Source organism: Carcharhinus amblyrhynchos, chromosome 2 (assembly GCF_965287045.1).
Source record: "Carcharhinus amblyrhynchos chromosome 2, sCarAmb.v2.hapA, whole genome shotgun sequence".
Lineage (NCBI taxonomy): Eukaryota > Metazoa > Chordata > Chondrichthyes > Carcharhiniformes > Carcharhinidae > Carcharhinus > Carcharhinus amblyrhynchos.
The window spans coordinates 7,419,910-7,442,684 of record NC_137325.1 but is presented as its reverse complement, the minus strand read 5'-3'; the positions used below and the strand labels follow the sequence as shown (position 1 = coordinate 7,442,684).

The following is a 22,775-nucleotide window of genomic DNA, read 5'->3' as shown; positions in this document are numbered from 1 at the left end:
TCAGCAAGGGAGCCTGACCCATGGGACGTTCCTTCTGGAGTAACCTGGCAGAATAGTTCTTGGTGCTCCAAACTGTTTCACTCTGTGGATGCTGCCTTTGGGTTGTCAGGTTGTAAAGGCTGTGCTTTGAGGGCGGACAGCGTGGGGAGGCAGCATTCTGCTCATCATACTTTTACCAATAATCTTTTAGCAAGTTAGTTGTGAAGGTGATTCTTGTGTTGGAGTTCTTGGTCCTCCCCCTAGCACACTCCCACTGATCCTTTCCTACACAAAAACAATTTGCCCTGGGGCTGTATGGTTCAGCTCAGGAACCTGGGCAAGTGGGAGATTTGGAAGTGTGCGCTCACACCCCATCAGTCTGTTTGGCTCTCTGATTCTGCTGCTCCTTATGTTACTCTGGAACACCTTCACAAGTCCTTTCGAGTGGCACAGTCTAACTGCGATGCCTCACTTGCCCCAAGTAAAATAGATGCTGATAATCCAGCCACGCATTAATCCAGTCTAATGTAACATTCCATAGCATCACGTGATCCGGAACCTTATTGAAACCCTGTGGAGAGAAGAGTGGGGACTTCCTCAACCGTGGGCTCTATGACTTTGAGACAATGATATAAACCATTATTGTTAATGCTGTGATTAAGTTACAGAAGTGATGCGATGGGTCAATTCTATGCCCCTATAATCTGCTGCTTGCTCCCTCCCCACGATGAGTGTCAGATTGTGAATCCCCTTCCTTAGTCTTTCTCGCTTCCTAGCTCTAACCACACCGGCACAGTGGCACAATGGCTCACAGCGCCAGGGACCCAGGTTCAATTCCAGCCTGGGGTCACTGTTTGTGCGGAGTCTGCACATTCTCTCTGTATCTGCATGGGTTTCCTCTGGGTGCTCCGGTTTCCTCCCACACTCTAAAGATGTGCGCGTTAGGTGGATTGGCCGTGCTAAATTGATTCTAGTGTCAGGGGAATTAGCAGGGTAAGTATATGGGGTTATGGGAATAGGGCCTTGGTGGAAGTGTGGTCGGTGCAGACTCGATGGGCTGAATGGCCTCCTTCTGCACTGTAAAGATTCTATGATTTTAACATCAGCTATTTGTCAAGAAACATACTAATTTATCTCTGGTAACGTTGCAGGGGATCTTTATCAAAACTTTTGCAGCGACCATTACCTAAGTTATGCAGGAGAATTAATCTGAATGTGCAGACACCTGAAGCATGTTGAAATATGCACACATTGGGAGATGGATCAGAATTTAATTGGCATAACAGCAAACTTGCATATCCATCAGTGAATAGTCACAGTGATTTTTTTTGTCACTTATCGTCTTGTGTTCATTCAATTATAATGATATACATGAATTAATTACATGTATGAATAAAAATCACAAATTCAGTCTCTAAAATACAGGGTACTGCACAATATATAGTTCACATGTTTAACATTTAAATTATGTTCCACTTGGAGATTTTCTTTAATTAAAACTTATCCGGGATATGCTTGAGTATTTGAAACCAGTTATTAATTTATCACTTTGTTATGTAGCACAGAAGTAAACCGTTGCCAATTGGAACAGTCACCCTCTCTTGCATGCTGTACTTCTGTGGGCTTTGGCATTCAGTGATTTTGTTCACAATTAGTGAGATTGCCAGTTTTATTGAGGTTGGGCTGTTTGAGAGCCAGAGGCTGGGCTCAGACTTAATGGAGCGGGGGAAGGGATCACACCAGGAAGTGCCAGCGAGGTACAAGACGGGATGCTTTGCAATTCTTCGTCACTGGGAACAGTTGTTTGGTGAGCGCAGTGATTTAAAACTTCTACCTACCCAAATAAAAAACTGCAAAGAACATCTTAACCGTGCAGAGCAGCTCAAAAGTTTCTTTCCACTTTCTAATCCACACCAGCAGACACCTTGATTTGGAAATTTTTTTTATTTGAAATTCATTCATTGAGCAACTGCAGGGTGGCACAGTGGTTAGCACTGCTGCCTCACAGCGCCAGGGGCCTGGGGTCGATTCTCAGTTTGGGTCACTGTCTGTGTAGAGTTAGGGTTAGGGTTAGTGCAGAGTTTACACATTCTCCCCGTGTGTGCGTGTTTCCTCTGAATTGCCCTTGGAGAGTCAGCCACATTGCTGTGGCTCTGGAGTCACATATAGGCCAGGCCAGGTATGGACGGCAGATTTCCTTCCCTAAAGGACATTAGTGAACCAGAAAGTTTTTTTCCCCACAATCAACAATGGTTTCATGGTTATCAATAGATTCTTAATTGCAAATTTATTTTGTTGAATTCAAATTCCACCATCTGCCGTGAAGGGATTCGAACCCAGAACATTAGCTGAGTTTCTGGATTAATAGTCTAACGATAATACCACTAGGCCATCGCCCCTCTATAAACTGCAGCGGTTCAAGAAGGCAGCTGAAACCAACACCTTTTCGAGGACAAGTAGCAGCAAGTGCTGGCCCGACCAGCCACAACCTGTGAAGGAATAAAACAAAAGGAATGTCTTCTCGTTCACGCTCCCTCCTTTGTACACAAGCTGCTTCATGGCCAAGGCTGAGATTGGAGTTTGGTGGCAGGAGTCACAAGGTGCAGATGTTCGTAAAATGCTAAGGTACTTTTTTTAAACTAAAGAAATGTGGTTGAACTAAACCGCCCATCCACTGATTGTGATGTTGGATGAGCCAGGATTCTGTGTGTTTATGAAGACTAATTAGCCCCCAGTGTCCTTTCTCAGCCAAAATGCTCAGTGCCGTTTTTAAATAACCAATACTAGCTGAGGCAGCGGGAGCTCGAGGTGCCAGCTGATGATGACTATGTGAAGACATGCTCCAACAGCTTGCCAACACGACTAGATCCCCCCCCTCCCCCAGCCCCACAATATCAATTGTAGCCTTTATCGTTCGTCAGATCATCTGTTCCTTTATTTAGTGATAATGTAAGTTAATTATGCAATGCAAATGGGGTTTTTATTTTGCTAATGCAATTGCTTAGAATTATCCCTGACCAGAGGCTAGGGAAAGTGAACAGAGGAAGCACAGCTGTGATAGGAATCAATGTTGTGTATAATGTTTAGCTGTTGTTATGATTCAGGTTAGAAACTCCAAAGTGTTTTATGGAACCCACCTGGGTCATAAGTTTTGCATCTTGAATTTGACTAGGATAAGCATGGTAGGTTTCATTTCAGCTATGATTCAACTGACGCACTAGGGAGTTTTTATCAAACAAAGTTTATTTGAGAATATAGTTAACATGTATAATAAGAAAATGAGCAAAACCTTTATCAATCACAAACAAGAAACCAAACGACCGCTATAATGTATAACTCTTAATGACTATCTCTAATGAGTTCCAATTAAAACTAAAATCCAATAAACCATACCCTTTAAACAAGGTTATCACCACACAGGCTAAAGCTCACTCAATACTGGAATCCAGTTCTCTGGGTTGAATGCTGATTTCAAATGATCTTGAAAACTCAGAGCAGCTTGTACTCTTCAAAACACCAAATCACAGATTTACTCCAGGATGGCAACCAAGATGTGCTTTCGGCAAACTGATAAAATGTTCAAAATAAAAACAGAGACTTCTTTCACCTCTGATTCTACACTGCAGTAAAAACAACGCTTGTCACATGACTGGCAAAGTTTTATTCTCTCCTTCCATGAATGATATCACCTAAGGCTGTGAGCGGCAGAGATCATGATTTAAAAAAAAATCTCTTAACGGGACACTAATGTTACACTGTGAAGGCAACATGTGGAATACAAATACCACGCAGGAGGTTATTACATGCATGTTCAGAGATCCCTGAAGGTAGCAGGACAGATAGATAAGGTGGTTAAGAAGGTATATGGGATACATGCCTTTATTAGCCGAGACATAGAATGTATGAGGAGCTCCTATAATGAGCAATTACTTCAGTTTGAGAATACCTTAGCCCCAGGCACAGGTCCTCCCTGCAGCACAGCCTTGTGTTAGTAAGAGTAGGAGGAGATTCTAGTCTGGCTGCTGACCCCTATGTTCCAAGGCACTAGCCAATGCTTCTGAAATTATTTGGGTGGGCAATCAAATAGAAGCAAAGTCAAACCTGACTCTTTAATCTTCCTTCCTGCTCTTGCACAAGCCTCTCTGTGCATGAACATTCCAACCCTAAAACTCACTTCTTCATAGGCTTGCCGATAAAGAATCATCTCATTTGCGATGGTACACTGTTCCAGCGTCTTCTGTCACCCTGGGGGGAACCGCATAACTCCAAGGACAATGAAATAGGGGGCTGGACTTGCTGAATGTTCCCACCAATGACAATCCCCCTGCCGTAGGTTCCCCAGTGGCGGAGAGTGCCAACAATGGGAAATCCGGTCAACAATGTTAGAACTGGAAGATCCCACTATCGGCCAATGGCTGAAATTGGTGTCTTTACAACTTCTGCTATAAGAGATTTTAAGAATCCAACTCCAGGAGAGGCGATGGCCTCGTGGTATTATTGCTAGATTATTAATCCAGAAACTCAGCTCATGTTCTGGGGACCCGGGTTCGAATCCCGCCACGGCAGATGGTGGAATTGAATTCAATAAAAAAAAAATCTGGAATTAAGAATCTACTGATGACCATGAAACCATTGTTGGAAAAACCCATCTGGTTCATTAATGTCCTTCAGGGAAAGAAATCCTTACCTGGTCTGGTCTATATGTGACTCCAGAGCCACAGCAATGTGGTTGACTCTCAACTGCCTCAGGTAACTGGGGATGGGCAATAAATGCTGGCCAGCCAGCGATGCCCGTGCCCCAGAAATGAATAGAAAAGAGATTTGAAGCAAATGAGGTTTTTGGATTTTTTTTGGATTTATGGATCAGGAATACGCAATCTGTAATGTCTGCTGGTTATCTTCACTCGTGGCCTGACACACACAGTAGTCTTTTTATTTATATTTGGTTTGAAGGGCCAAATGGCCTTCTCCTGCTCCTATCTTCTATGTATTTTAGGGGCATTATAATCTCAGGAGTGTTGGCCATTCAAGATCCAAGTATTTGCATTTGGTTAAAAGTAACTCATTTGGTCTGACTGTTTGTTCTCTCTGAATAAGGCAGAGCTTCCGTTCCTTTTTAGGACTTTTTCAGCAAATCGGACCCATTTCTCGAAATCTTCAGGATGAATGACGATGGAACACAGCAGCTCGTACACAGGACAGAGGTATTCTCATTCCTGATTTCGTCGTTTGAAGAATCAGAAACGTTTCTGTTCATGGGGGAAATAGGAATAGAAACTGGCCTCTCGATTGCCTCGCCATTTATAATCGTGTAGGGGGCCCTGCAACTCACCCAGTGGAATTTTACAGCCCCCTCCTGGTGGGCACAGGATTGAGTTTAGCTGCGATTTCCCCCAGTAGTTATGCAGCCTGCAGGCACTCACATAGATCCACATATGTATTTAATGGGCTATTATTCTGCAGACGTCAGTATTACTGGGAGAGGAGAGGCGAGATGGGGGTGCGGGAACAACTGAGCTCAGAACTTGTTGTTCAGTGTATCACAGATTATTATACATGCATTCATCTGGAAGAACATCACAGGCCATGATTCTCTGCAACAATGTTAACTTAGAAAAATAAATTTGTGCTTTTGGGTGATCACAAATTTGTTTGTAACTGTGTATGTGTGTATATATCTGTATATATGATCTGCACAGTGGTTAGTACTGCTGCCTCACTGCACCAGGGACCAGGGTTTGACTTCCGGCTTGGGTCACTGTCTGTGTGGAGTTTGCATGTTCTCCCTGTGTCTGCGTGGGTTTCGTCTAGATGCTCCGGTTTCCCCCCACAGTTGGAAAGATGTGCTGGTTAGATGCATTGGCCGTGCTAAATTCTCCCTCAGTGTACCCGAACAGGCACCGGAGTGTGGCGACTAGGGGATTTTCACAGTAACTTCATTGCAGGGTTAATGTAAGCCTACTTGTGATTAATAAATAAACTTTTAAAATATACTTATGTTCATAGTTTTCTCTATATACTAACACAGTTATGATGAGAAATAAACCAGAATCAGCCGTGAAGTCAAAATGGGATAGGTTAAAGTTCAAGTTTTTTTTAGTGTCACAAGTAGGCTTACATTAACACTGCAATGAAGTTACTGTGAAAATCCCCTAGTTGCCACACTCCGGCACCTGTTTGGGTACACTGAGGAGGAATTTAGCATGGCCAATGCACTTAACGAGCATGTCTTTTGGACTGTGGGAGGAAACCGGAGCACCCGGAGGAAACCCACGCAGACACAGGGAGAATGTGCAGACTCTGCACCGACAGTGACCCAAGCCGGGAATCGAACCCGGGTCCCTGAGGCAGCAGTGCTAACCACTGTGAAACTGTGGTCGCTTTTGGGATGAGAGTGAACTATATTGAGCTGGAGTTGATGAGATCTGGGCATTGCTGGCAGGGTCAGTACTCATTGCCCATCACCAATTGCTGAAGGCCATGAAGATGTCAATCACATTATGGTCCATAGAGCAGCTGATTTCCTTCTTTGATGACATCAGAGAACCAGAGGGTTTCTTTTAACAACAATTTGTCACCATTACTGAGGGTAGCTTTTCAATTTTAATTTTTATTCATTGAATCTAAATTCCACCAGCTGCCGTGGTGGGATTTGGACCCATGTCCCCAGAATCTCTGGATGGTGGTGCCATTGCACCACCATCACAACCTCACCCACAATTATAGCAGCTTTAACCTTGGGGAATGTGGTTGAAGGGCAACTTTTCTGCTGATTTATAATGGAAATATTCTCAGCACTGTCCTGACACTGTGGATCGAACCATTTGTTACCACGGACCTGTTCCTGGGCTGCGACCTGTGGTGAGCTGGTCCTGTGGGAATATTTATAGATATACGTGTGGTTATTGGAACCTAGCAGCTGTACAGTGAATGGTGCAGTGTCTCATGGTTATTTAACCTTACACTCCCCACCCACTTCCCCCATTCAATGTTTTGGCAAGTGGCACCATTCATTCTGCCTCGACTGGTAAATCTGGTTAGAATACAAATCAGGAAGAAGTGTCGAATAGTAAGGAGCATGCACTTAAGGTGTGAGGGGGAAAGTTCAAAGGAGATGTGAGGATGGGAGGTGTCTGGAACGTGCTGCCAAGGGGTGGTGGTGGAGGAAGATACGATAGGGGCATTTAAGGAGCTTTTAGATAAGCACATGAATATGCAAGGAGGAGAGGGATATGGACCAAGGGCAGGCGGAAGGGATGAGTTTGTTTGGCTTCATGTTCAGCACAATATCATGGGCCGAAGGGCCTGTTCCTGTGCTGTACAGTGCTATGTTTTATATTCATAGAATCATGGAAATCCTTCAGCCCAGAAGGAGGAGGCCTTCTGCACCAACAACAATCCCACCAGGCCCTATACCCATAACCCCACATATTTACCCTGCTAAACCCTCTAACCTACGCATTCCAGGATACTAAGGAGCAATTTAGCATGGCCAATCCACTTAACCTGCACATCTTTGGACTGTGGGAGGAAATTGGAGCACCTGGAGAAAACCCATGTAGACATGGGGAGAATGTGCAAACTCCACACGGACAGTGACTCGAGACACAGAAAGAACCCAGTTCCCTAGCGCTGTGAAGCAGCAGTGCTAACCACTGTGTTCTGGGCTAACAGTTGCCCAGGAGCAGCACACTCAGAGAATCCATCACAAACATCAGAGTTTGTTGAGCTCTCCTGTAATGGTGATCACGGAGATCATCAATAGATCTCCCCCATTGATCTTGTAGAATACAAACACCCCCTGTGAAGTGAGTGGAGGCTCATCCCAATAGGGAAGGTGCGGGGGTGGGGGGTGAGGTGGAAATGGGGTTTAAAACCAGCTGGTTCCACTTTGGCTGGCAGTCAAAAGACTCCAGAGCTTGACCTGTTCACTGTAGTCGCTGCTGATGTGACACTTCATGCACATTGTAAATAGAGGGTATTGGTGATAGAAGACTGGCCTTGGTGAGATTATTACATTCAGCTGATCGTGGGTCACATTCACAAGAAGCGATGGCCCTGTGGTACTACCGCTAAAAAGTTGTTTTAAAAGTTTACTTATCTGTTAGATTCACAAGTTGGCTCACATTAACACTGCAATGAAGTTACTGTGAAAATCCCCTAGTCGCCACACTCCGGCACCTGTTTGGGTACACTGAGAGAGAATTTAGCACGGCCAATGCACCGAACCAGCATGATATTTGGACTGCGGGAGGAAACCAGAGCACCTGGAAGAAACCCATGCAGACACGGGGAGAACATGCAGCCTCCGCACAGACAATGACCCAAACCGGGAATCGAACCCTGGTGCTGTGAGGCAGCAGTGCTAACCACTATGTCACCGTGCCGCCCCAATTAATCTAACACTATTAATCCAGAAACTCAGCTAATGTTCTAGGAACCCAGGTTCGAATCCTGCCGTGGCAGATGGTGGAATTTGAAATCAGTAAAAAATATCTGGAATTAAGAACCATTGTCAATTGACAGAAAAACCCATCTGGTTCACTGATGTCCTTTAGGGAAGGAAATCTGCTATGCTTACCTGGTCTGGCCTACACCTGACTCCAGGTCCACAGCAACGTGGTTGACTCTTAACTGCCCTCGGGCAACTAGGAATGAGCAATAAATGTTGGCCAGCCAGCGACACCCATGTCCCACGAATGAATAAATAAAAACACTCTTGCCTTGAGTCTACAAGGCTGTGGATTGAAGTTCCACTCCAAAGGCTTGAGCACAACAATCCAGGCTGATACCTTGTTACAGCACCGAGGAGGTGCTGCACTGCTGCAGGTGCCATCTTTCAGGTGAGATGTTAAACTGAGGTCTCATCTGCCCCCTCATGGTGGATATAACCTGGCCAACATTCACCTTTGAATCAACATCAGAAAAGCAGAACAGCGACACTGTAATTAATTGTCCTTGCAACATCCTGAGGTTGTCAAAAGCGTTTATTGATCTGGGTCTTTCGATATATTTTGCTAACCCGGAGACAAGTTGGAGTTGTACTAAAATAACAGGTTACCTGGGACGGCGCAGTATCTAATATTTCCCCTCTCTGCTTCCATAGGTCGTCATGAACAATCTAAATCCAATGTGGAAAACATTTAAAGTCTCTGTAAATTCCCTCTGCAGCGGTGATCATGATCGTAAACTAAAGGTGAGCTTCATAAAAAATGAATGTCTTCTCGCATTTCGTTGCCGGGGTCAGGAGCAAGTTGAATTGCTGATAAAATGGACCTTTTAGAAGCTTCCACCGAGGTATGACGTATTGTGTCAACGTTGAATGATTGGTACACAAGGTGTAGCTTGTGGAATCTGGTATAATCTGACACTGTGTTGATGCTGAGACATTGGTAGGAAGCAGTGAAGGACTCCACTGTGTGATCAGTAGGGCTCTCCCACTGACTCTCATCACCGATAGGGAAGCAGGCAGCCAAACGCTCACCACTTTTATAAAGTAAAAGCAAATCACTGCGGACGCTGGCATCTGAAACTGAAAGAGAAAACGCTGGAAAATCTCAGCAGGTCCGGCAACATCTGTAAGCAGAGAAAAGAGCTGACGTTTCAAATCCAGATGATCCTTTCTCCGAGCTTTAACAAAGCTTCTGGACTCGAAACATCAGCTTTTGGCTCACCACCTTTATCTGGTCCGTTCCATTCACTGGTGGGTAACTAAGCATATCCAGCTAAATGAGTCCTGTCACAGGTTCCTCAATGCTGCAAATCAAGGATTTGATGAAGCGTGGATAATTCTGCTGTGTTTGTGCTGAAGGTGGCTACTGGGCATGACCTTCCTGCCTAAAGCATCTAAAACTTGGAAGCTAGCACTTGGACTAGTTGAAAATTCTCCAAGATAGAAAATGTTACTGTTTCAAGATCTTTTTGCAAGAAGGGAAGTTAAGTTTTGCAAGTCAGAACTGCCTGGAGTGGGACTTTGGTGTCTTCAGGTCATTAACTGAACACAGTTCTATCACTGGCTATTTACTAAACGCAATTAATCTTTAGCTTTAATCGTCATTTAATTCCAGCTATATAGAATGGACTTCTGAGTATCACTTCGAACAAATGGGCGTTTCTTCCGCGTTCAGAAGGTTTTTCTGGAAGGTTCCGAGCTGCTACAGATGACCACTTCTCTTTCTGAGGATGGTTTATTATTTTGGGGTAGATGGTTGTATTGAGTCAGCCTGACACCACAATGCCGCAAATTGTGATAGAATCATAGAGTGGGATTTTCCAGCCCCGCTGCAGGCAGGATTTTCCATTCCCACCGAAGTCAATGGGCTTTTGCATGCAGCATCGGGTTTGGCCTTTTGTCTCCGGCTGATAGAATTCCCTCTTCAGTTCTAGCAAAGTATTTTATAGAAATAGTTCTCAGCGGTTAATGGTATCGTGCCTATTCTCAAGCTGCTAAATGGGTGCCCAAATTTCCAATATGAGAGGCAGGAGACATGTACTCCTTGTGAGGGGTGCACACAGCCCACTATATCAGTATGGACAATGGAATAAGTGTCCAGAAACCTATGGTTGAAATTGTGCTTTGCATGTGTTTGAGACTCTCCTTGTGAAATTGGGCTAAGGAAAACTGGATTTACAGACTGTATTGAAGAGCCTGAACCATAATATTTTTTGTAAAGCATTGACACTGTAATGTTCAATAGTTTAATTGATCTGTGTTTGAATATGTGAGTCTGTTGACTGATGATTGTTCACTGTTCTTGACTTATTAAGCCTGGATGGAGACCTTGAGAACTAAAATGAATGGAAGCTTCCAGAGAGACTTTGGAAATTAGGCCTGTGGACTTGTGTATAGAAATCTTGTGATTGCTGAGATATTTCACAGCTCTGTTAATGAACCTGTTATAGGCTTGAGACTAGTGTCATCTCTACATTGCAATGAGGTAGATTTATGAAATATACAATTGTGGGGGCAGGGTTTGGTTGAAGTTGGCTGCAACAGCAGAGGCCTGACAGATCTCTCTGTCAACCCTCTGCTGATACTATTGCGAATGTGCAGGCACAGAGGTTTGCACATGTATAAAGTCTTCCACTGCTGCTGGCTGGCAAATTAAGCCTACCTACTGCCTGGAGTAGTTAGAAATGATCGAGCCTATTTTTTTTCATGTACTATGTGCATAAGATTGGCTGTAAAAACTTGGTTAAAAAAAACGAATCTGCAACTCTCCCATTTTCATACCAACTGGACACTCAGAATCATTCTTGTAAGATTCTACCCCTAGGTGTCTTTCTTTGGATCAGAACGGAAAAGAGAGACATGTTGCCAAAGTAACCTGGCTTGGCTCATTTACATTTGTTCCCAGTAACAAACATTTTTACACAGGGATCCGTTCTTCCATTCTTTGCAAACAAGAGGAATATGTCCAAGCCTTGCTCCTTTATTAATTTTCCCATGAGCTTGGGGAACCAATAGTCCCCCATTGGTTTCCTCATGGCAATGCCTCAGCCAATCAGAGTCAACTTGCCACCCAATCAATGCTCTTTTCTCCTATAAACGGTCGTAATTGTTTGAAATTTGGCAAGCTTTGTGTGTGTCCTGATGAGTGGCAGATGAAAAGATTCATCAACACGTGTCACTTTACAGCAAGCTTCCTCAGATTCAGGAGAAAGGAAAGATTTGAACGAGCCTACACTGATACTCTGAATGATGAGGAATGTCTAACATTCTTCCATTTGTGAAAAGCAGCTTAACTCACTCACGTTGATCATTCTTAAGATCCAGCAGTTATCAGAAGGATGAATAAACTGCAGTAATTGGTTAAATCCAAGATATTTGTGACAACCCGATATGTCCTTAATAATCCCAGCAGGGAGTGTAAAATAATGAGGTCTGTTGCAGTGTTGTTTGCCTCCTCTGCTGCTGTGTGCTTTCATTTTCCTTCTAACTGTCAACTCTTGAGTGTATTTCTCCCAGACAGCTGTAGATAAATGTTGGAGATTAGTTTAAGTTTATTTATTTAGTGTCACAAGTAGGCATACATTATCACTGCAGGAGTGGCACAGTGGTTAGCACTGCCGCTTCACAGCGCCGAGGACCCGGGTTCGATTCCCGGCTTGGGTCACTGTCTGTTTGGAGTCTGCACGTTCTCCCCGTGTCTGCGTGGGTTTCCTCCGGTTGCTCCAGTTTCTTCCCACAGCCCAAAGATGTGCAGCTTAGGTAGATTGGCCGTGGTAAATTGTCCCTTAGTGTCAGGGCGACTAGTTGTAATAAATCCATGGTGTTATGGGGCCTGGGTGGGATTGTAATCAGAGACTCAGTGGGCCAAATGGCCTCCTGCACCGTAGGATACTATGCAATGAAGTTATTGTGAAAATCCCCGAGTTGCCACTCTCCGACGCCTGTTCCCGTACACTGAGGGAGAATTTAGCACAGCCAATGCACCCTAACCAACACATCTTTCAGACTGTGTGAGGAAACCCACGCAGACATGGGGAGAACGTGCAAACTCCACATTGGAAAGTCACCAGAGTCGGGAATCAAATCCAGGCCAAGAAAGAATTTGTTTGATAGTTGCTGGAAGCGTATTGTTGCATATTGCTAAAATGTCTGTACCCTCCAGCCCTTTGGTTAGCCACCCACATTTTACCTTCCATAAACTTGAGGTCATCCAAAGCTCTGCTGCCCGTGTCTTAACACGCACCAAATCCCGTTCCCCTGTTACTCCACAGCTCACTGATGTTGGCTCCCAGTCAAGTAATATCTTGATTTTAATATTTTCATCCTTGTTTTTAAACCCCTCTGTGGCCTCATCCCTCCCCATCTCTGGAATCTCCTCCCATAAGACCATAAGACGTAGGAGCAGAATTTGGCCACTTGGCCCATCGAGTCTACTCCGCCATTCAATCATGGCTGATATTTTTCTCATCCCCATTATCCTTCCTTTTCCCCATAACCCCTGATCCCTTAATTAATAACCTATCTATTTCTGTCTTAAAGACACTCAATGACCTGGCCTCCACAGCCTTCTGCAGCAAAGAGTTCCACAAATTCACCACTCTCTGGCTGAAGAAATTCCTCCTCATCTCAGTTTTAGCTCAGGTTGTGCCCTCTGGTTCTAGTTTTTCCTACTGGTGGAAACATCCTCTCCACATTCACTCTATCCAGGCCTGACAGTATCCTGTAAGTCTCAATAAGATAGCTCCTCATCCTTCTAAATTCCAATAAGTACAGACCCAGAGTCCTTAACCACTCCTCATATGACAAGCTCTTCATTCGAGGGATCATTCTTGTGAACCTCTTCTGCATCCTTTCCAAGGCCAGCACATCTCCCCTTAGATATGGGGCCCAAAACTGCTCACAATACTCCAAATACTCCCTCCTCACAACCCTTCGAGGTATCTGTGCTTTGAATATCCTTGGTCTTAATGTTCCACCATTGGTGGCCACGCCTTCAGTTACCTGGGCCCCAACCTCTGGGACTCCCCCACATCTCGACCTGATGCCCCTCCCTCAAAATAGTTTTTAAAACCCTTTTGACCAATCGGCCATTTTTTTATTCATTGGGAGTACATGGGCATCATTGGCTGGCCATTCCTAGTTGCCCAAGGGCAGCTGAGAGTCAACTACATTGCTCTGACTCTGGAGTCACATGTAGGCCAGACCAGGTAAGGGCAGCAGATTTCCTTCCCTGAAGTGTGAAGGTTTTTTGCCACAATCGACAATGGTTTCATGGTCATCAGTAGGTTCCTAATTATAGATACTTTTCTCTTTTATTGAATTCAAATTCCACGATCTGCTGCGGTGGGATTCGAACCCGGGTCCCAGAACATTAGCTGAGTTTCTGGATTAATAGTCTAGTGATACTACCACAAGGCCATAACCACCACGTGCTACGTGGGGTGCCGCCCAATTTTGTTTGAATGATGTTGGGAGAAGCGCCTCGGGATGCTTTGTTATTTTAAAGTTGCTATATAAATGCAAGTTATTGTGCTGTTGAAGTAGGCATGAGCGATTTTGGTTTTCATGTTTTGAAAACACTGTTCCACACATTGTTAATCCAGTTGCCAGTGAACAAATCACCTGGACATGGAATCAATATACAATAAACAAATAGATCCTTGCACAGCTAAAATAAAACATGTCGGAATCTGTCGGAAACTTTAAGTACAGCACCCACCCGCTGTATCCTGGGGATGTTCTGTACCTGTGCTGCATTTGGTGGAAGCTTCCTTTAGATTCCTGTTCCAATCGATTTGTGTGCCCTGCGTTGGTGAGCAGGATCGAGCCAAATGCACATCGATTCATTACAGCATGAGAGAGACAGCAAAGTTTGATTCAAAACACTGAGGAAGCTGGAAACCTGAACAGAAAATGGTGGAAATACTCAGGGTCTGGCAGTGTCAGAAATCACAGCGGGGAGAGAAACAGAGAGGGGCTGTCTCCATATCTTTGCCCCTGGTCTCATCTCCATCAAGGGACAGAGAGAGAGGGACTCGCACACGAGATTGGAAAACTGATGGGACAGCGGTGGCTCACAGGGTAGCTCCTTCACCACCCCGCCCTCCCGAGTCGCAAGGTTGTGGGTTCAAGTCTCACTCCAGCGCTTAAGCCCGTCCCGTGTGCCCGATATTTACCCCCCGAACAAAATGATAGAAACATCCCACAGATTCTGTTCATCGTTGTGCTGGGAGATAAATTGATTGCCATGTTTCCTACATCAGTGGCTACACCACAGAAGCCACTGTGTTTAATATTGGGGAGCGACTCTGGGTAGTCACTTGGTGGAGGTGTCTGTCTGACCTCTGTGGAAGCCACGTTTTCTTTTCACCAGTTTAATGAATATTCGGCCTGAATCTCCAAGGCAGGATAGAACAAAGACAATTACAGCACAGGAACAGGCCCTTCGGCCCTCCAAACCTGCACTGACCATGCTGCCTGACTGAACTAAAACCCCCTACCCTTCCAGGAATCATATTCCTCTATTCCCATCCTATTCATTTATTTGCTAAGTTGCCCCTTAAAAGTCACTACCACATCCGCTTCCACAATCTCCCCCGGCAACGAGTTCCAGGCACCCACTACTCTCTGTGTAAAAAATCTGCCTTGTACATCTCCTTTAAACCTTGCCCCTCGCACCTTAAACCTGTGCCCTTTAGTAATTGACTCTTCCATCCTGGGAAAAGGCTTCTGACTATCCACTCTATCCATAATCTTGTGACTTCTATCAGGTCTTTCCTCAACTTCCATCGTTCCAGTGAGAGCAAACCAAGCTTCTTCAAACTCTCCTCATAGCTAATGCCCTCCATACCAGGTAACGTCCTGGTAAATCTTTTCTGTGCCCACTCCAAAGCCTCCAATGTCCTTCTGGTAGTGTGGCGACCAGAATTGAACACTACATTCCAAGTGCGGCCTAAGTAAGGTTCTATAATTGGGAGATACCCCAAAGATTCGCTGGGGAAGTCCCCCTCCCACACCCTCCACACCAGACATTCCCAGATTTGTGATAAATTCCTGGGAATGATGACTCCCACTGGTCGATTGCCCTGTACTGGGAATCATCCGAAAACGCAATTTACAGGATAACTTTGCGATGTTTCCAACTGTCTTACGTCAATGGAAACCGAAAGAAGAATCAAAACTAATTCTATTGCTGGGTAAGTAGTGCACAGGTACACTCAGAATCCCACGGGATTCCCTGCACCCCCTACCAACCTGCCATGAGCCTCTTTCCCCCTCACCCCCATGGGGACTCCCACAGGACTCTTCATCCGACAAGACCTGATTGTCATTCTCGTTTGAAATGGACTTTGATCGTCACAGGTGTGAGATTCTTTGAGCAACATTTCAGAGCATGATCCAAGTACAATCCATACCCTTAGTGATCACTATACAATTCCAGATATCAGGTGACTTGTGGTAGCCATCTTTTGATTCAGTAAAGTTCATTTTTAAAATAAATAAAAATGAATAAACTGTGATTTACATCATTTGTGATTTCCTTCATGTTTTAGGGACATGTCAATCCCTGTAAAAAAGACCCCATAAAACCACTTCACTTTGAGTTTTATAATGAAAAATGAGAATGAATATGACTTTTTCTGTTGCTTAAGGAATACAACAGTGTTTAGAAGTTAGAACATCAAAGTTATCTCGAAATAAATTATCCAGCATGGTTCCTTTAGATGTGGTTAACCGAAGAAAATGTCACTAATGATGTGTCACAGTCCCAACTGAATAGTTAGTGTCTAACTATCATACAGCTGTGAATAGTAATGTTTCCTCTCTGCCAGAATCTGTTTGCAGAAAGATAAATCACTTTTCTGGCACTTAGTGTAAAGCTAGTCACCGAAATGATTCAGTAAAACCAGCGGGAAATCTTCACAAATCATTTTGTTTTCTGCTTCAGGGATGGTTTTGCTGTGAGCGTGCAGCAATTTATAGCTTCCAAATCCGTTCTAAAAGGCCTGTGCTAATACGCATTTTGAAAAAAGGTTTCTCTTTGCGTAGCACTCAGCCAGCGTCGGAGTGACACTGTGAGCATCTGTGCAAGATTCTCAAACCTGTTTTTCACATCCTTCCTCAGCCATAGTCTCCTCTTCACTATTCCTCAACGTCCCCAAGTGCCATGAGTCTCTGAGGCTTCTCGGTTCCTTTCACAAGAGCAGGTCAGAGGTCAGGAATACTGCGGCGATTAACTCACCTCCTGACTTCCCAAAGCCGATCCACCATCTACAAGGCACAAGTCAGGAGTGGCACAGTGTCAAGCTTCTTGAGTGTTGTTGGAGTTGCACCCGTCCAGGCAAGTGTAGAGTATACCATCACACTCCTTAAAGTTAATTTATTAACTTTCATTAACATTGCAAAGAAGTTACTGTGAAAACCCCCGAGTTGCCACACTCTGGCACCTGTTCGGGTACACTGAGGGAGAATTTAGCATGAACAATGCACCGAACCAGAATATCTTTCAGACTGTGGCAGGAAACCGGAGGAAACCTATGTAGACACAGGGAGAACGTGCAAACTCCACACGGACAGTGACCCAAGCCGGGAATCGAACCCGGATCCCTGGCACTGTGAGGCAGCAGTGCTAACCACTGTGCCACCATGCTGCTCAAAGGAGTCCGCTTGATTGGCACCATATCCGCAAAATCCACTCCCTCCACCACTGACACAGTGGCAGCAGTGTGTATTATCTATAAGGTGCACTGCAACAATTCACAAAAATCCATAAGCAGCACCTTCCAACCCCACGACCTTTCCCATCTAGAGGGACAAGGGCAGCAGATAGGTGGGGAACACCACCATCTGTAAATTCCCCTCCAAGCCAACTCACCATCCTGACTTGGAAATGCATTGCCATTCCGTGGCTGTCACTGGGTCAAAATCCTGGAATTCCCTCCCTAACGGCATTGTGGGTCAACCCACAGCACGTGGCCCCGCAGGTTTAAAGGCAAGATGCCCAGTCAGGATTGCCTTAAGGTTCGCTCCCCAATAATAATGGCACCTGTGGTGTAGCCATCGTTGGAGGTAACATGGCTATCAATTATCCCACACACAGCAATGTGATCATGAACAGAATCTGTGGGGTTTCTCTGTCATTTTATTTGAAGGGTAAATATCGGGCAGATGGGTTGGGCTTATGCGCAGGAGTGGGACTTGAACCCACAACCTTGTGACTCGGAGATGAAGGTGCTACCCTATGAGCTCTGCTGTCACATTCCCCATCTGTTTTCCAATCTTGTAGTGGTGTGCGTCTCTCTCTCTCTCTCTCTCTCTGTTCCTTGCCTCATGTTCCTGACTCTCTTTCTCCTCCTGTGCTTTCTGCACACGTTTTACACTTCCGCCCAAAACCACTTTCATCTCCTGTGCCCCCTCGGAGTTGTTGAGTGGACAAGTCCTTGTCTTCCAACTGATGGATCTGTCACAGTTCAATGGGTGGCAATGAGCATAGCCAAATGATGTCCAGCAGTGTGTGAGTGCTTTAGCTCTGGGTCGAGCTGCCAGCTACCTTCAATCAAGGGTGAAGAATATACCCAGGACATTTTAATGAGGAGAATCTTTGCCTGCATCACTGCTTCAAGTATCCAGATGAAAAATTTAAGGCATAGATTAGAATTAATGAGAGATAAACAGCTGTGTCTCAGTCCTAGCATTGCGATACATAGTCCTGTTTCCCTTTTAACTGTTAGTGGAAAAAAAGCAGCTGTTTGGTGAATTTGTACGGCACTTTTGCTTTACAATCCTGATGGCTCTTCGTGACATTGGAAAGATAACTTCAGCTTCCCAAGTGTTAGCTAGACGCTGCAGCTTAAGGGGAAGTCAGAGCTAGCACAAAGGAGCTGTTGCATTCATATAGAGGGCTACAAGAAGGCCATTCGGCCCATTGCATCTGCGCGACAGACAAACCACCTAACTTTTCTAATCCCATTTTCCAGCACCGTAGCCTTGTGTGCCTTTGCAACTCAAGTGCAAATCTAAGTACTCCTTGAATGCTATGAGAGTCTCTGCCTCCACCACGTTGGCAGATTTCCTCAACGTTGGTTTTCGTGGTCACGTTTAACTCCAGGTTTTTATTAAATTCAAATTTCATCATCGGCCAAGATGGGATTTGAACCCAGTCCCCGAATCTCTGGATTACTCATCTATGACAATACACCACTAGGCCACCGTCTCCCCTTACCCTTTCTTTTCAAACTCTCAAGTTTCATTTAGGTAATGATTTGCGTGGTGAAGTTTACAATTCCGATTTAATAGGTTGCTTAGTTGCATATCATAGCAGTTCGCAGCATGGAAACAGGCCCTTCGGCCCAACTTGTCCATGCTGTCCTTTTTTTTAAAACCTCTAAACTAATTCCAATTGCCCGCATTTGGCCCATATTCCTCTATACCCATCTTACCCATGTAAATGCTTTTTAAAGGATAAAATTGTACCCGCCTCTACTACTACCTCTGGCAGCTTGTTCCAGACACTCACCACCCTCTGTGTGAAACACATTGCCCCTTTGGACCCTTTTGTATCTCTCCCCTCTCACCTTAAACCTATGCCCTCTAGTTTTAGACTCCCTTACCTTTGGGAAAAGATATTGACTATCTAGCTGATCTGTGCCCCTCATTATGTTATAGACCTCTATAAGATCACCCCTTAGTCTTCGACGCTCCAGAGAAAAAAGCGTTGATTGAGAAAACAGTAAATAACCTACACTTTGAAATTGAACAGACAAAGCGTTTGCAACCAATAAAATATTTGTTTGGAGTAATCTAAGCGACAGTATTTTTAATGGTTTTCTTCAGTCTATTCTGCATCCTTTGTTGTTAAATTATTTAACAGCTGTTGTATTGCCAGCTACATTGCTTTCAACATTCCTGGGAAGCTTTTGGAGTTTAACTTGTTCAGTGGGACTGACTGGGTGGCAGGGTCAAATGAGATCTCAGGGGGTGGTCATCCCTGCCCTTTGACAGGTGGCCCCCCTGGCAGAGGTAAGGGACCCACACTCAGGGTTAGGAACCTTGGCCAAGAATAGAATGGGGAAAATCTTCCTGGTACCAACAGTGGGAATGCTGGAATCCTGAATGACCAATGGCTTCCCCATGGGCGGAGGGAGGATCCTTCACCAAAAGGACTTGTGTTTTCTTTAAGCCCCACAGGAGATTTCCAAACTTCCTGATTAGACAATTAGGGTGGCACAGTGGTTAGCGCTGCTGTCCCACAGTGCCAGGGACCTGGGTTCGATTCCCGGCCTTGGGTCACTGCCTGTCTGGAGTTTGCACATTCTCCCTGTGTCTGTGTGGGTTTCCTCTGGATTTCCTCCCACACTCCAAAGATGTGCGGGTTAGGTTGATTGGTCATGGTACATTGACCCTTAGTGTTAGGGGATTAGCAGGGTAAATACGTGGGGTCTGGGTGGGATTGTTGTCAATGCAAGCTCAATGGGCCAAATGGCCTCCTTCTGCACTGTAGGGATTCTATGCTTCTACGAAAAGAAACGGAGCCATCACCAGTTTGCAAATACTTATTGAAGATCGGTAGGCATTGGTGAGCAGAGTTTGGAGAAGCTTAAAATACTTCACCATACATTGTCTACTCATCCGAATCCACATACAGCATGAAAAGGCACTGCCACTAACACAGAGGCTCCATCAATAGTATCACCCCTGCATCTGCTCATTCTAATGTGTCATTGGCTGTAACTTCCATAAACTCCAGTTTCTCTAATTACTCACTGACCAACATTAGCTCCCAGTCATGTAATGTCCTGAATAGAAAATTCTCATCCTTGCTGTCAAATCCCTCCATGACCTTGCCTCTCCCTATCTCCATGACCTCCTCCAACATCCCAACCCTCCGAGATGTCACCACTCCTTTAATCCTGACCTCCTCAGCACCCCCAATCTTATTCACTCCACATTGGTGGCCAGGTCTTCAGTTGCCCACGTCTGGAACTCCCTTTTTTAACTTCGCTGCCTCTCTACCTCACCTGCATCCTTTAAGATGCTCCTTAAACCATATCTCTTTGACCAAGTTATCTGACCTAATATCTCCTTATGTGGCTTGGCATCAGAGTTTGTTTTATAATTCTCCAGTGAAGCAGTATGAGAGGTTTCATTACATTCAAGATGCCATGTAAATAGAAGTTGTTGTTGCTTTAACTTAAGGATCCTCCCCCTCGTGGTAATGGTTTCAGAATGAAATTCACACCGACTGCAAAACTCTGATTTGGTTTATTATTGTCAAGTGTATTAGTTTATGGTGAAAAGTATTATTTCTTGCATGCAACACAGACAAAGCATACTGTAAATAGAGAAGGAAAGGATAGAGTGCAGAATTTAGTGTTACAGTCAATGAGTTACTGTTGACCAGAAACCTCAACTGGACTCACTACATAAACACAGTGGCCACAAGACCAGGTCAGAGGCTAGGAATACTGCGGCGAATAACTCACCTCCTGACTCCCCAAAGCCTATCCACCATCTACAAGGCACAATCAGGAGTGTGGTAGAATACTCTCCACTTGCCTGGATGGGTGCAGCTCCAACAACACTCAAGAAGCTCAACACCATCCAGGACGGAGCAGCCCGCTTGATTAGCACCACATCTATAAACATACAATCCCCCTACCACCAACGCCCAGTAGCAGCAGTGTGTACTATCTACAAGATGGACCACAGCAATTCACCAAAGATCCTCAGACAGCACCTTCCAAATCCCCGATCACTTGCATCTACAAGGACAAGGGCAGCAGATACATGGGAACACCACCACCTGCAAGTTCCCCTCCAAGCCACACACCATCCTGACTTGGAAATATACCACCGTTCCTTCACAGTTGCTAGGTAAAAATCCTGGAATTCCCTCCCTAATGGCATTGTGGGTCAACCCACAGCACATGAACTGCAGCGATTCAAGAAGGCAGGTCACCACCACCTTCTCAAGGGCAACTAGGGATGGGCAATAAATGCTGGCCCAGCCAGCGACATGAATAAAAAAAAAGCAAGGGTACAGAGAAAGACCAACATAGTGCGAGGTAGGTCCATTCAAAAATCTGATGGCAGCAGGGAAGAAGCTGTTAAGGAAGAAACCATCCTCATCTGAAACTGGTGAAGAGGGGTTAGTGAGACGTGGAAGAGTCACCCCTTTAAGTACCAATTGGTTGACTGTCCGGTAACCTGGGGAACCTGGCGTGTGAATGATGGTGCTGACAGTGCTGGAATGCAGCAGAAGGATTTGTCTGTAGAGAGTTGCGAGGCCATCTGTTGATGCATAATTCAGCATAATAGGGCTGCTCTAATCAAATAAAACTTGCTACAGACAGTCAGCTTCTGGCTTCGATAAACTCGGTAAATCCATTCCATTAAAGCAAAGTGTAATTTAGTTATTGTTTCAGCACATCCAGCTGGTTCCAGTTAAATTAGTAATCTGTGTCAGTGTCAGGCAGGGGGTTGAATCTGCCAGCTTTTTGACGAGTAACGATATTGAATGATCTTCGATGAAATTCCAGCTGTCACTTGTGTGTGAAGCTGGGAAAACTCTGGCAGTGGCGAAACAAACAGGAATTTCCAAGGGAAAGAGTCTGCTCCCTGATGATATAGCTACAGTTCAGGCTTATCTGCGCAAGTTTTGTGTCAGCTTACCTACCGAGCAGTCAATAAAACCTGAACTCATCAGCCAGTCATCCTCACTTCCTGTAGTTATTTTTGTTACATAGAATAATCCCAGTTTCTTCAATTCGCAAAAGCCTTTTGGTTAAGTTGAATTTCATGCTTACTTGTAGACAGCTGTTCTCCATATATTTTCTCTCTTTCTCACTCATTTCTTTTCTTCTCTTCTATGTCTATCTTTTTCTAACTCTCATATAAAATTCCCTTTCTTTCTCCTCTTTCTCACTCTCCTTTATTACATCCTCCTCTCTGTGTCTCATTCTCTGCATCGCTCTTTTCCTCACTCTTTCTCTCTCTCTTCCTTCTCTCTTTCACTTTTCTTTGAACAGGATTCAGAAAGACATGGGTGGCACAGTGGTTAGCACTGCTGCCTCATAGTGCCATGGACCTGTGTTCAATTCTGACCCTGGGCAATTGTGCAGAGTCTGCACGTTCTCCCTGTGTCTTTGCGAGTTTCCTCTGGGTGTTCTCACAGCCCAAAGATGGGCAGGTTAGGTGGACTGGCCATGCTAAATTGCCCCTTGGTGTCCAAAGATGGGCAGGTTAGGTGGATTGGCCATGCTAAATTGTCCCTTGGTGTCCAAAGGTGTGCGGGTTAGGTGGATTGGCCATGCTAAATTGCCCTTTGGCGTCCAAAGATGTGCAG

At 44.9% G+C, this 22,775-nt stretch overlaps 1 protein-coding gene across 1 annotated transcript in view; it reads left to right on the top strand.

The window, feature by feature from the left end:
- Window positions 1-22,775, top strand: part of cpne4b (copine IVb) — a 308,216-nt gene that overhangs the window by 227,502 nt on the left and 57,939 nt on the right. Inside the window, exons 6-7 of the mRNA XM_080215148.1 lie at window positions 5,100-5,183; window positions 9,086-9,175. Coding sequence (XP_080071274.1) covers window positions 5,100-5,183; window positions 9,086-9,175 — 174 coding nt within the window. The remainder of the gene's footprint in view (window positions 1-5,099; window positions 5,184-9,085; window positions 9,176-22,775) is intronic.